At 37.9% G+C, this 13806-nt stretch overlaps 1 protein-coding gene across 7 annotated transcripts in view; it reads right to left on the bottom strand.

The window, feature by feature from the left end:
• Scaf8 (SR-related CTD associated factor 8) overlaps positions 1-13115 on the bottom strand; it is a 201798-nt gene extending 188683 nt beyond the window's left edge. For 5 of the 7 annotated variants that reach the window (XR_006854475.2, XR_006854476.2, XR_006854477.2 and 2 more), the window contains exons 1-2: positions 12632-12800; positions 6953-7015 (exon numbers count right to left, since the gene is read on the bottom strand). Coding sequence is in view for 4 of the 7 variants with exons in the window: in XM_058583194.1 (XP_058439177.1) it covers positions 6953-7015; positions 12632-12661 (93 nt within the window). In the remaining 3 variants the exon portion in view is untranslated. Of the gene's footprint in view, positions 1-6952; positions 7016-12631; positions 12801-12977 lie in introns of those variants that run through there. The other 2 variants (XM_046456577.1, XM_046456576.2) reach the window with 2 other exon arrangements.
• Positions 13116-13806: the final 691 nt, after the last annotated feature.

Genomic DNA, 13806 nt, shown 5'->3' with positions numbered 1-13806 from the left:
TACATGCTAAAATCAAAAGGAATAGAAATTATTTTCCATGAGAAAAAAAGAAATTTATATAATCACATGAATATATGAAAGAATTTCTTCAGCTTTAATTTTCCCTGTGATTCAAACAATTCACCCTTTTTTAATTTCAATTCTTTCCTGTCCTTAATCAAAATGGAAAAATGTTACTTTCTTATAACTGCTCAGATATAGTGAAATGGTCAAAATGAGAACAAGAAAAAGAATCATTCATTTATAAAGCATCTTCATAAGAAGTCCTCACAATTGCACTATCTGGAACTTATCAAGTAATTACCAAATTATTAGTCATTGAATTCACTACTTCATGTTTACAGTAAACTGATTAAGACAAGAGTTAAGCAAAGAATTGTCTCAGTAAATAAAATGCTAAAAGATATGAATATACTTAATGTTTAAAATTCTAACAAATCCTCATTAAAATTTAAGTCCTTAACTTTATTCATAGACCACTCAATATCCTACTTAAATTTTCATCATATATAAGAACATCTGGCTAATAAATGTAATTTAAAGTCAAGCATACTCCATGCAGTCACTTGTAAATACCTTTATACTCTCAAACACAATATAACAGAATAAAAACATTAAAGTGGGGAGGTGAAGGAAGAAACCAACCAACCAACCAACCATCCAACCTAAAAACAAAAGAGCAAATAAGAGTTTGCTCTAAGTCTACTTTTCTTCTTCCTCCACATTATCTAACAATTGTATTCCCCCCACCTTTTTTTTTTTTTTTTGGTGGGGAACAGGGCACTGGGGTTTGAATTCAGGGGAGCTCAACCACTGGGCTATACCCCCAGCCCTTTTTATTTTGTGAAAAGGACTAGCAGGGATGTGGCTCAAGCGATAGCGCGCTCGCCTGGCATACGTGCGGCCCGGGTTCGATCCTCAGCACCACATACAAACAAAGATGTTGTGTCCGCCGATAACTAAAAAATAAATATTAAAAATTCTCTCTCACTCTTAAAAAAAAAAGAAAAGGACTAGCAAAGCTGCTCAAGCTGTCTTTGAACTCACAATCCTCCTGCCTTAGCCTCTTGAGTCATTGAGATTATAGACATGAGCCACCCACAACAGGATATTTCTTTTTTTCTTGGTGAATAAAAAATGATGTTCCCCTACCTACTCTAACTCCCCAAGTTATATTTCTCCTCAAGCTGCTTGTTCACCCACCTCCCCGAGCTACCAATCTTTGTGACTGGTACCATGCAGTTATACCAACCTAGTTAGTCACTTAAATCAAAGAAAATAATTTAGGTTTTGTGGGACACAAATATTACAATCTGCAGAAAACATTTACAGATCCATGGATTAGAGATTCTACTCACAGAAGAATTGTTACAAAAGAATGAATGAAGCAAATGCTTTCTGAACACAGATTGCCTTTCACCTCTCGGTAGAATCTGCAATGTTAGTACATTCATCTCTCTTCTCTATATTTAACATTGAATTTTACAATGTTATCTGATATGAAGAATGTTAGATAAATGGTTTGTTTTTACCAGAGCATAAGTAGTTATGATGTTAAATCTAGGAAAAAGTAAAGGAGGATTAAGAGAATTTACCTGTAATGAACCATACACATACACACACACACACAAAAAAAAAACAGGAAAAAAATCAAAGTGGAATACAAACAAAAAAAAGACTGAACCTAACTATAGTTCAAACAAATAGCAGAACCACATTAAAGGAAACAAACTAATCAGGTAATGTTTATACACAGTATTCTGATGGTATACCATCAAGCTAAACAAAAAATAAATTATAAACAAACATTCAACTCTAGTTAATAATGTTTATTTCCACAGGCATAGCTCTAGCAATTTTGGAACTACTGTCTATGTTAGAAGTAAGCAAATAATAACTAAATATACTACAGAAACCAGAAACCAGGTATCTCAATGTTAGAGAAAGGAATTACAGATTTTAAAAGGAACAAGGCTAGGATGAGCCCTATACTGCTGGACTGGAATTGGAGCTATCATGATAAACTCATGCCTGTTTAGACAGATATAAGATAAAGAGGTGTGTGCATGTGTTTGTATAAAATATTTAGCTTTATCTCTTGACAGATATATATCCTCTAAAAGAAACTAGGGCTTCCTGAAGAAATAGCTTACCATGGCTAGGTAGGGTAGGAGTTATCTTATTACACCAGAAAATAATAGAGTATTCAGAAAATGATTAGTACTCATCAAAAGGACACAGAAGCCAGCCTGATGGAGCTCTGATAGGTCAAACCTGAGAAGTATCAAAAAAAAAAAAAAAAAAGCAAATAATAAAGAACCCATGAGTTCATAATGATAATGCATACATACATAAAAATGGAGGTAAAGAAAAGCTCTTACAGAACACCAACTAAGAGGTAGACATGACAGACTTAGAAAATTGCCATTTGGCAACCATATTAGTACTGATTCAGGCAAGAAATGAACATATATCAAAACAAATGGAAAAGGTTTGATGGTATTTTTAACACTTGCATTAAAATATCTCCCCTTAAAATACATGTTACAAGAAAATGGAGAAACCTTATAGATAACAGTTTCCCTTTAATGAGATAAATGGACATTATATGCCTACTGATATGGTGTATAGAGAAAAACATAATATCACTTCCGGAATATTCCTGCCAAAAATGCACAACCTGAACCTAATAATAAAGAAACAGCAGACAAATCAATATTGAGTGAATTCTAACAACTGGTTTATTCTTACCAAATAACATCTCAAAGTCATAAAAGACAACAAAAGAATAATCAACTGTTCCAAATTAAAGGAGACAAAGCTAATGAATGTTAAGGTATGTGTGGTATAGGAATTATTCTATTAAGGACCATACTAGTACATTCTGTGAAACTTGAAAAAGATTTTCAGATAACATAATGGGTGCTAATTTCTCAAGTTTGATAACCATGATTAAATAATGTTTTAAGAAAACATACACAGCTATTTAGAGGTAAAGAGCACCGTGACTGGAATCTACTCTAAAAATATTCAGAAAAAAAGGTTATGTGTGTTCATGTATAAATGGAGAGAAAGAATAAGAAAGCAAATATGGTTAACAGAAGGTAGAGAAATACAGCTGAAATAGTCACAAAAAATATCCTCCTTGTAATTTTTCTATAAATGTGAAATTATAGTTTGAAAGAATGAAGGAAAAAATGAGGTTAATTTATATTTGCACATGCTGCCAGCAAAAAGTTATGAAAACATGAGTGATGGTTCTCCTTTACACAGAAAGGTAAGAAAAACATCTGCACGTTCAGTCCCTATTCTAATACCTACAAAACTCCATTTCCTCAGTAAAAATGGAAACTCACCTATCCAACCTTTCTCAAAAGTTATTCTTTAAGATTCATGGAAACATGAAGATGGACAGGGGAAAAGAGAAGAATCTAAAATAATACACAGGCAGCCCTCCATATCTGTGAGTCATGTGCATCAATGAATTCAACCAACCACAAGTCAAAAATATTAGGGAAAAATAACTCTACTGAACAACTTTTCTGAACATGCACTGTCATTATTCCTAAACAATAAACAATACCAACTATTTACATGGCATTTATATTGTATTAGGAATTGTAAGTAATACACAGATGATTTACAGCACAGAGGAGAATGTGTTTAGGTTATATGCAAATACTATATAGTGTCATTTTATACAGGGGATTTGAGCATCTTGGGACCTGCATATCTCCAAGTGGAAGGGTTATCGTGGAATCAATCATCCTTGAACACCCAGGGAAAACTATACTATAAAGTCATTCATTCTAACTAAAATGTTTGGTATAAAGTATAAGTACTTCAAAAATATATAAGCCAGACTTTTTTCCATTATGGTGAGCAACTGTTACACAAACTAGACATTTGAAATATCAGATGTTTTAGTTTGTAAAGATTTCATTTATTCAAGATTCATTTGAAAGGGAGAAAAGATTAAGAAAAAAAAAATCTTTGATGCCATGGCTGAGTGTATAGCTTAATGGCAGAGTACATATTCACCTGCCCAGGGGTCCAAGTTCAATCTCCAGCATAGAAATAAAATACTTTTAGGGTTTGGGTTGTAGCTCAGCAGTAGAGCATCTGCCTAACACGTGTGAGGCACTGTGTTCCATCTTCAGCACCACATAGAAATGAATAAATAAAGGTTTTGTGTCCATCTACTACTAAAACAAATATTTAAAAAAAAAAAAAAGAAAGAAAGAAAAAAAAATAGGGCTGGGTATATGGCTCATGGTAGAGTGCTTGCCTGGAAAGCATAAGGCCCTGGGTTCAATTTCCAGCACCTCAAAAAATTAATAAATAAATAAAATACTTTTACTCCAAGATTTTTACCCATATGTCAAATATTCTGATAAATTCAATAATATCAATTTTTTCCATAAAACTGTATGGTATCAAAAACATTCCTAAATTTAAAAAAGACATTAACTAAGATTTGGTCAACCCTGGAGATACTGTGACCCAGTATCGCTACTAAATAAAGGTTTCTACATTTTTTCCAAAGTTCTTTTTTTTTAATATTTTTTAGTTGTAGATGAACACAATATATTTATTTTGTTTATTTTTTATGTGGTGTTGAGGATCGAACCCAGTGCCTCACGCAAGCAAGGCAAGCGCTCTACCACTGAGTTACAAACCCAGCCCCTATTTCCCAAGTTCTACACACTAAAGTACATGACCAAAACTGGTTTGTTCTTTATTCACAAGACTGAAATGAGCCCTGAGGAATCACACCAAATTCAGAAAATAAGTGTTTATAAAAACGATTTCAGCCGGGTGTGGTGGCACACGCCTGTAATCCAACTGGCTTGGGAAGCTGAGACAGGAGGACTGGAAGTTCAAAGCCAGCCTCAGCAACTTAGCAAGGGTCTACAACTCATCAAGATCCTGACTCTAAAAAAAATATAAAAAAGGGGCTAGGGATAGGGATGGGGATGTGGCTCAGTAGTTAAGCGCCCCTGGGTTCAATCCCTGGTACCAAAGAAAGAGAGAGAGAGAGAGAGAGAGAGAGAGAGAGAGAGAGAGAGATCTCAAATATTTCATATACTAAAGTCAAGGAAAAGTTTATTTTAAAAATAATTTATGGCCGGGTGTGGTGGCACATGCCTTTAACCCCAGCAGCTCAGGAGGCTGAGACAGGAAGATCACATGTTTGAAGCCAACCTCATCAACTCAGCAAGACTATAAGCAACCTAGTAAGAACTTGTCTCAAAATAAAAAATAAAAAGGGCGGCAATGGGGCTCAGGGGTTAAGAGCACACTTGGATTCAATCCCCAGTGTAAAAAAAAAAATTTAAAAATAAATTGTAAATTCATAAAGCTTTGGTCACCACTGAAAAGAAGTTGCATATAGAAACTGTATCTTGCCAAAAAAAGAAAACATCTTTAAAAGTTATATTAGTTATAATTCTAAAATGTCTCTGGAGGTTTTTTTTTTAAAATACATGACAGTAAATTTGGTATAAAATAAAATTTTAATGTTACTAGTCATAACTGCCCATTATTGGAAAAAGAGGATCATGTTCTTTTTTAAATACATCTACCTACTTAGTCTCTATTTTGACCAGTGGACAAGCAATCTGGCTCTGTGAGGAAAAATGCAAAATGCTGAAAATAGACCAGGTGTAAATGACACTAAAGAAAGGCAACCAACCCAGTCCACAGCAATGAAGCAATGAAGAGTTCGTATGCCTGCCCAGCCTCACCAGCTCTACATCAAGTACACTAAACACAAGACTAAAGAGGCAAAAGAGGGGCTGGGGATGTGGCTCAAGCAATAGCGTGCTCGCCTGGCATGCGTGCGGCCCGGGTTCGATCCTCAGCACCACATACAAACAAAGATGTTGTGTCCGCCGAAAACTAAAAAATTAATATTAAAATTCTCTCTCTCTTAAAAAAAAAAAAATGAGGCAAAAGAGAAAGGATCACAAGAACATAAGCTTCAACAAGATAAGGCTTTTTGCTGATCTGGTTTACCAATGTACCACAGAAGATAGAAAAATGCCTAGCACACAATAAGCATTCACAAAGAATAATACGAACGAATGAATGAAGGATGAATGGTTTTTAAGTAAATCTACATAAATTATATTACATTGCAAAATTATTTCAAAAATGAATTTGGCACACATTAACTTAACAATCATACTAGAAAACATGAATAATCTATTCTGCACTCTGACTAAATGAAGTAATTTCAAAGTTTCTAAGATATTTCTTTGCCTACTGTGGGTAGCATAATACATTTGCATATCCCTCCCTAAGTTTAAAATATGGTTTATCAAAAACTTTCATAAAACAGTTAAAAGGATGAAATAAACTCATAAAATAAAAACCAGAGGAAACACATCGTATTTGCATCAAACTTGAGAGTTCATACAAGAAATCACAGGATCTAAAACATTTCTCATCATCATTTACTTTCATAACTAAAGTAACTCTATCACAATCTGTTCCTCTATGATTTAGTCTTTTTTTATTTCTCCATTCCTATATTTGTCATCTTATAGTTTGAAGAACTTCTTCAAAAAATAAAATGTATTTTATTTCCAACCATCAAATTAAGAGCTCTGCAATTTGCTCATATCAAATAGTTATATTTCTTTTATTAAAAAAAAAAACCATAAAATTAGGTGGAGCAGAATGCAAGTAAATTTAACAAGAGTTTATATATGATTTATGTTCACTGCTAAACGCAAACCACACCCCCCATGGAAGAAATTTTACAATTTCTTGCAAATAAATTCAACTTATTTCTTACATGCTCTCTTTAAGATTACTAACATGTTCTAAGTGACAAACTTCATTTTGCTTCCAAGTACCACCCATATAATCAATATGTCATTTCACTATCAATTTAAACCTAACATTTTCCAAAGCGCCTGCCTTACGTGGATTATAATCATCTTACTATGCTTCTTGTGTCCATGCTGCTGGAAAAGCAGTCTGTACAAGCAGGAGTAGAGGCACAATCCTGAGAGAGAGGAGTAGAGAAAGATGTTGAGAAAACAAAACCAGATAAAATGAGCTCACTTAAGAGTTCAGGAGCTCAGCCAGTGTTCATGGTCAAGGTTGATTACATTTTCTCATACCCTTATGAGTTAGAAGTTGTCCAAAAACAGCACAATTGACTCTAGAAAGAGATACCTGAAATTGTATATGTAAGCAGTAATATCACTTATTCTAAGCTACCCATATATGCTTTTTTAAAAGAAACAATCAATCATAAAATATATAAGTATTTAGGAGATTGGGGATAAAGAAATTCTCTAAAAGTTCATCTAAATTACTGTAACAAACCCAATGGTAGTTTAGTATAAAATGGTTGAATGATATGTGTAACGTAGATTTCAATCTTGCCAAAAAAAAAAATTATATGTAATCCTGAATGATTAAGACATTCTCAAAGCATTCAGTTTCAAAATCATCAGTATCAATCTCTCAATTATCCTTGTATCCTCAATTTTTTAAACTGGTCTTTTACCATATCATCATTTTAAAATGAAGAAAACAGAGTATAATTACTAAACAACATAAAACCAAGATGGATTTAACCCCACTAGAATTTTCAATCAAAAAGTCCCCGCCCCTCCTTTAGTAAAAATTATAATCAGATAAAAATTTTAAATTTAAAAATTTCCACCTAATCTCCTATATTCCTACAGTGCCATAAAAATAACCTTTACAGTACTGCTTAGGCATAATAAATCCTCATAAAATTAACTTTATATTAAGTTAGTCAAAGAATTGTACCACTAGCAGGGAATCTAAATGTAAAATCAAATCAGTAACTTATTTAAAAACCAAATATCGAAAAATGCTAACTACCTTGGCCAAGGTCATTCAGTTACCTAGTTAGTATATAACCCATCCATTCATTCAAGAACTTTTTTGTTGGTATGTACATGTACTACTGATTAAAGTGCTGTCCTGTGTACCAAGGATATGAAGCAATGAGAATATATAGTCATTCTTCTAATTCAGTGGCAAAGACTAATTATAGTAAACACTGGAAGGGAAAGTACAGATGTCTTTAGACACTTGAAAGGAAATCTCAATCAGTGGTTCTCAATCAAGGTCATTCCCCAAAGATGGTAATACCTGGAGACATTTTCAGTTGTCACAAATGGGGAAAGTGCTAGTGATATCTAGTGGGAAAAGGCCAGGGATGCTGCTAAACATTCTCAAGATGCAGGATCATGCCTCACAGCAAATAGTTACCTAATCCAAAAGTCCAACAGTATCAACACTGAGAAATCCTGATCTGAACCAGAGGGGTTAGGGAAGGCTTCCTTCCTCTACAACTTAAGTATGCTACTTCTTTAAAGCATTTTACCAAGGTGATAACAAATATGGCCTGACACAATTAATCAGAACTCCCACTATAAAATAAACACAGGAAAGAATAATGAGAAGTTCCCTAGTAGATGAAAATCAAAGAAAAGCACAATGTTTCAGAGTTGCTTCATGTAAATTCTCTTTCCTGAACAATAGACAAAGAAAAAAACATACAAATTGAAACAAATATGTTTTTATTATTCTCGCTACCTTTTCCACTTTTCTCTACCAAACCAAGGCTACTCCTTGATACTGGTGAGAAGATTATAAAAAGTCCCATAGTTTAGACAAAATGAATACTCTCTGGATACAAAACTGAAAATGAAGGAAAACAGAAATGGGTTTCACTTTGTAGACAGGAAAATGTACTGGATATTAGACTGAGTCTGAAGTTTGTATCCTGTTAACAGTTTCAAGAGTAAGCTACCTAATCAAAGGATCTGAAGGACAAAAGACACCAAGTATTTTAAGTGTCCTAAAGGTAAAAGGTAACAAAATCCTTTCAGAGTTTATGAGCCAAGGTAAATCCAAAAATTAAACTGAAAAAAAGATTTCTGATACATCTCAAACCTACAGATCGAGTCCTACATCTTCCTACTCAGTGTATTCAGGGTAGCAAGAGAAATGGATCATGGCGGGTAGGGGGAGAATGGAGTAGTGCAACTAGCTATACAAAGAAGCTAAAAAAAAAAAATTGAACACTGATTAAGATTTACTGCTAATATTTTGGAGTGTGACAATACTGGGATTATATTTTTTTAAGATTTTAAAAATTATAAAAATCCAACACATAAGTCTCACCTCCTCTAGCTACTTCGTGTAAGCACAATCAATGCTAACAGGCTCTTATATTTTTCATATATTACTTTAAAATGCTTTTTTTAAAAAAAATGCTTTCTCCGAATTAATTTGAAATTTTCTAAAGGAAAGGTCAGACATTGTCATTCTCTTTCCTTCCCTTCTTTTCAAAAAGGAAGCAGAGGCAGAGAGACTCTACCAGAATGATCTCCATACAGTGATCATTCTTAAATACAGAATATGGATGTGTAGCTCACATATAAAACTGCTACTTTCCAGTAGTCAACCATAGTCCTAAAGAGGACCACACATTTAAATAGTTCAGCATGTATCACCTACCATACCCTAGGTGAAACTCTAACATTAGAACAAGTAAATACTACAACCATGGAGCAATAAAATTATAATACCTTATTATGATAATTCTTCAAAGATTAACTGGTCTGGTCATTGACTCTTAGAGAGTCTTATCTTCCAACATAGGCAAATTTACTTCCATTATTTCAAAACTGACAATAGCAGCCATGGGATGCTTTGATCTCAGTGATGATGCTTAAATAGAAATTATTGTTTCCATACAAAATTAGCACACTGAGCACACAAAAATCATTTTTTGAGCCTAAATGTCATACAATTCATGATAATTAAGGGGAATTTACCACATAATTCTTGAAAGAACCAGAATCCTTTTGAGAAATTATAATGGTAGGGGAGATATGATAACGATACATACATATCCTATAAAAGATCAGGATTTTCCACAGACTAAACTCACATTTTGCAAAATTTAAAAATCTACATTCTTAGCTTAAAAATGTAGCATGTTCTTATTTTCAAGCCAAAATTCTCTGCAAAATTAAAACATGCGTGGGGAAGTTCAGTTTGGGAAAACCTGAGAATTAGCAAGACATAGAATCTGAGCATTCATATTTCAAACATCTTAAACATTGATAATTTCAGACATAAATTTCTATGCTTTATAAAGCAAAAGGAATTTCTTGACAATTCAATGCTTCAAAGACACCTTTAAATTTACCAAAGTTCTGATGAACTGAGCCGAAGGATAAATGCTTTTAAAAGCCAAATTCATTATAAGCAAGCATTCTAAAACATCACTTTTTCTATAACCCAGATTCCTATATTTTCATACTTTACAACATGATTTAGTGGAACACATTAATTCATAAACTTTTTACTATAACAAAAACATTCACTAATTAACAATATTCAATTTTATAATCGATCTTTTTAAACCAAAAAAATGCATATTCTGAGTCTTACTCAAACATATTTCCTTTCCTCAACCCTGACTCCATACTGCTAGTTTTAAGCTAACCCCATCTTAAAACATAAACTTACAGCATTATCAGTAAATAAAGTTTAAAGACTTTTCTTTGTAACTTAAAAGGGGAGTGAGAGTGCTACATATACACTAAAATAGGACTACCAAAAATCTCAAGTTCCTATAAAGATTAGATAAGAAACAGAGGTGGTAAACTCAGCTAGGCATGTAAATGTTAGGCCCCTCATACTTAACCAATACTTAAAAAAAAAAAAAAAAAAAAACAGTGATATTTCTTCTCTACTATGCTTTATTGTGACCAACCACAGTGCACTAACCATTAGGTTACCACTTGAGGGCTCCTGTAAACCTTCTGGGGGGGGGGGGTGGGTAGAGGGAGAATACATAATACAAAACTCCTAAACAAAGAGAGATGCCCCTAAAATGGAAGGGAGTTTTTAAAAACCTTAATATTAGTGCTGCAAATACTATATGTAGCAAATAAAAAAGCTACATAGCTATTTTTCTTCCTGTACAGTTGTGAAACTATTAACAAATTAAACATATAGTATCACTAAATTCTTGTTTCATATTCTAAGTACAACAAAGTATTGGGTGCGAGAGCCAAATTTTATGTGAAGATATTTGTCCCAAAATTATCAGGTATGAATTCATAAATAAAAAGAAAAGATTCCCTTGGGCTGGGGATGTGGCTCAAGTGGTAGCGCGCTCGCCTGGCGAGCGTGCGGCCCGGGTTCGATCCTCAGCACCACATACAAACAAAGATGTTGTGTCCGCCGAAAACTAAAAAAATAAAATATAAAAAAAAAAAAAAAAAAGAAAAGATTCCCAAGTCTATTGCTCTAATTTTTATTAGTAAGCTGTTTTAAAAAAATAAAGCTCTAGTACTAAAAAAAAAAAAAAAACAAGTCTGTCAGATCAGGCTGGGCAGGCAGCAACCAAGTCGCTGCCACCGACCTAACAAAGTCCTTTGCAAAAAAGTTCATACAAGTGTCACCACTATCTAGTCTAATATGGAGGGTCCTATTCACATAATGTAATCTAACGTTTAGCCTGTTTGCTAAGCTACCCAAATGCTATTTCTTAAAATGTAAAAAATAAAATAAAATAAAATTGTAAATGGGCATTTAAAAGTGTTGTTATATTTGGGTGATCATAAATCTAGTATTTTAAGAAGTCAGTATTTAAGACATTAACAATTACATTATTGAATGTATTAGCATTTCCAAATCAAAAGTTCATTTAAAAACTATGCTAACTTAGTTACCAACACGTTGGAGTATTTTTTAAAAGGCATACAGATTGGAAAAATATTTCTGTTGTGTGACTGTTTACCTGATGTTTAATGTTTGCATTAAGATCTAGTGAAATCACAGCTTAAAAAGCAATAACAAATTGTATGGAAACCTTCCGTCCAACCAATAAATTTAATTGAAAAATGAAAATCGGATACCTGCTTTTTAAAAAACCTTTTGACACGTGATTGACCCCTTGGGAACAGATTCCCCCAGCTGCCTCCGTCCCTGTGTGCACAGATCTCTCCCTACCATAAAGATGTGTCTTTACATCGTGATGGATAAGGAGGGCAGTACAAATAGAAATAAATCGTAGACCATCCTCGCCTCCTTACCAAACAGCTCATTGGCCTAAGCCCGCAGTCGGCAAGTTACCGAGTCAACAGTCTCAATTATAAACACTCCACCCCTTGGGTTCCTCTCGCCCACTGCCCCATAGGTGCCCGCCTCACCGAGGGCGCGGGAAGGTCCGCAGAGTGTCATTCTGCGAACAGTTAAAAATTTCCGAGGCCCAGGAAAGAGGTGGGCGGGCCAGGCCTGGGCGGAACTGACCCCGAGAGACCGCCCGAGGCTCCGGGGGAGGGCCCGAGCGGGCCTCGCCTCCGACCCGCAGCCATCCACAGGGCGCGGAGCCTGCGGGACCTCCCCCCGCGCGGCGCCCTCCCGCCCCCCCCCGGCCCCGGGGGAGGGGCGCGAAGCACACCCCTCCCCCACGGGCACGGCTAGGCCGTCGCGCCCCGCCCGGGGAGCCCCGGGCCCGCGCCCACCCTCTGCGCGCGGGCCCGGGCCCAGGCCCCGGGAGTGGGGGGGGGGGCGTCGGTGCGGGCAAGAGGGTCGGCCCGGCAGCGATACCAACCTCGCTGTTGAAGGTTTTCACGGCCTCCATGTTGTCTGTGCGGAGGCCCCGAGCCCGGCGGCGGAAGAGGCGGCGGCCACTGCACTGGGAGGGGAGACCGAAGCGCGGGCGCCGGCGGGAGAGCGGCCGCTGCGATCCGGGCGGGCGCGGAAGGACAGGCACTGGCAGGCGAAGCTCCTCAGGGGCAGCGAGGCCCCGGCATGGCCGCTGGGGCGGGCGGAGCGCCGGTCTGGGAACACAGGCGCTGCCGGGGCGGGTCGGCGGGGGAGGGGCTGGCGCGGCGCCTTCTCTTCTCCGCCCCGCTCGGTCTCGGTCCCCCAACCGCAGGCCCCGTCCCTACTCTCACCACCCCCTTTCTTCCTCTTCCTCCCACGGGCTCCTGTTTCACCTTCCCGCCGCTTGGGCCGCAGGAACCAGCATCGCACGGCGAAGACAGAGGAGGAAGCGCTGGCAGCGGCGGCTGCGGCATCCAATATGGCGGACACGATCGGGCCGCGCACCTCGGAGTCGGCGGTGCCAGCCAGCGCGCCCCCTGGCGACTGGACCGCGCGGGCCCGGCGGCCGCGCGGAAACCATCGAGCCAGAGCCGGCCAGAGCGTCGCCGCCCGCAGGCCCGATTGCGGGGGGCTACTCGCGGCCGCTCGCCCCCGCCCCCGCCCGGGGCGCGGGAGCGAGCGCTGCAGAACTGCGGAGCGCTAGCGGCGGGCGGGCAGTGTCCCGCGCAGGAGGCCGCTTCTAAGCGCGGCTGTAGGAAAAATCTGAATGTGCCCGCTAAGTGGCCGATTCTGGGAACAACAGAATCTCCATTTCCGTTGTTCCCCTGTGGATTGGCTTCTGCAGGAGCGGCTTGGTTTAGTTGGTTTTTCAGAACTTTAGTGGACAGTGGCCTAAAGGTTATCTGCCAAAACAAAAGTTCCCAGTTTTTCATCTGGTGACTGTGTGCCCAAGCGGCGTAGGAACTTGGGGAGGAAATGTTAGAAATAAAATCTTCGGATCCGGATGAGGACAGGCGGGCAGGGCAGCTCGCACGCCCCAGCCCCGTGCAGGAAATGAACGCTGCGCAGGAGCCCGGTCTGGTGGGGCCCAGACAATGAGTGTGTGTGCCTGTGCGCGGCGGGAGCGGGTACCAGAATGCACACCATCGGGGTAGGTAAAGGAGAGTCCATCTTCGGGGA

This window comes from Marmota monax, unplaced genomic scaffold, assembly GCF_021218885.2.
Source record: "Marmota monax isolate L192 unplaced genomic scaffold, Marmota_monax_Labrador192_F-V1.1 WCK01_AAM20220418_F8-fsc00164, whole genome shotgun sequence".
Classification (NCBI taxonomy): Eukaryota; Metazoa; Chordata; class Mammalia; order Rodentia; family Sciuridae; genus Marmota; species Marmota monax.
Note: the sequence above shows the minus strand (reverse complement) of the source record. Positions and strands in the feature narration are given on the sequence as shown.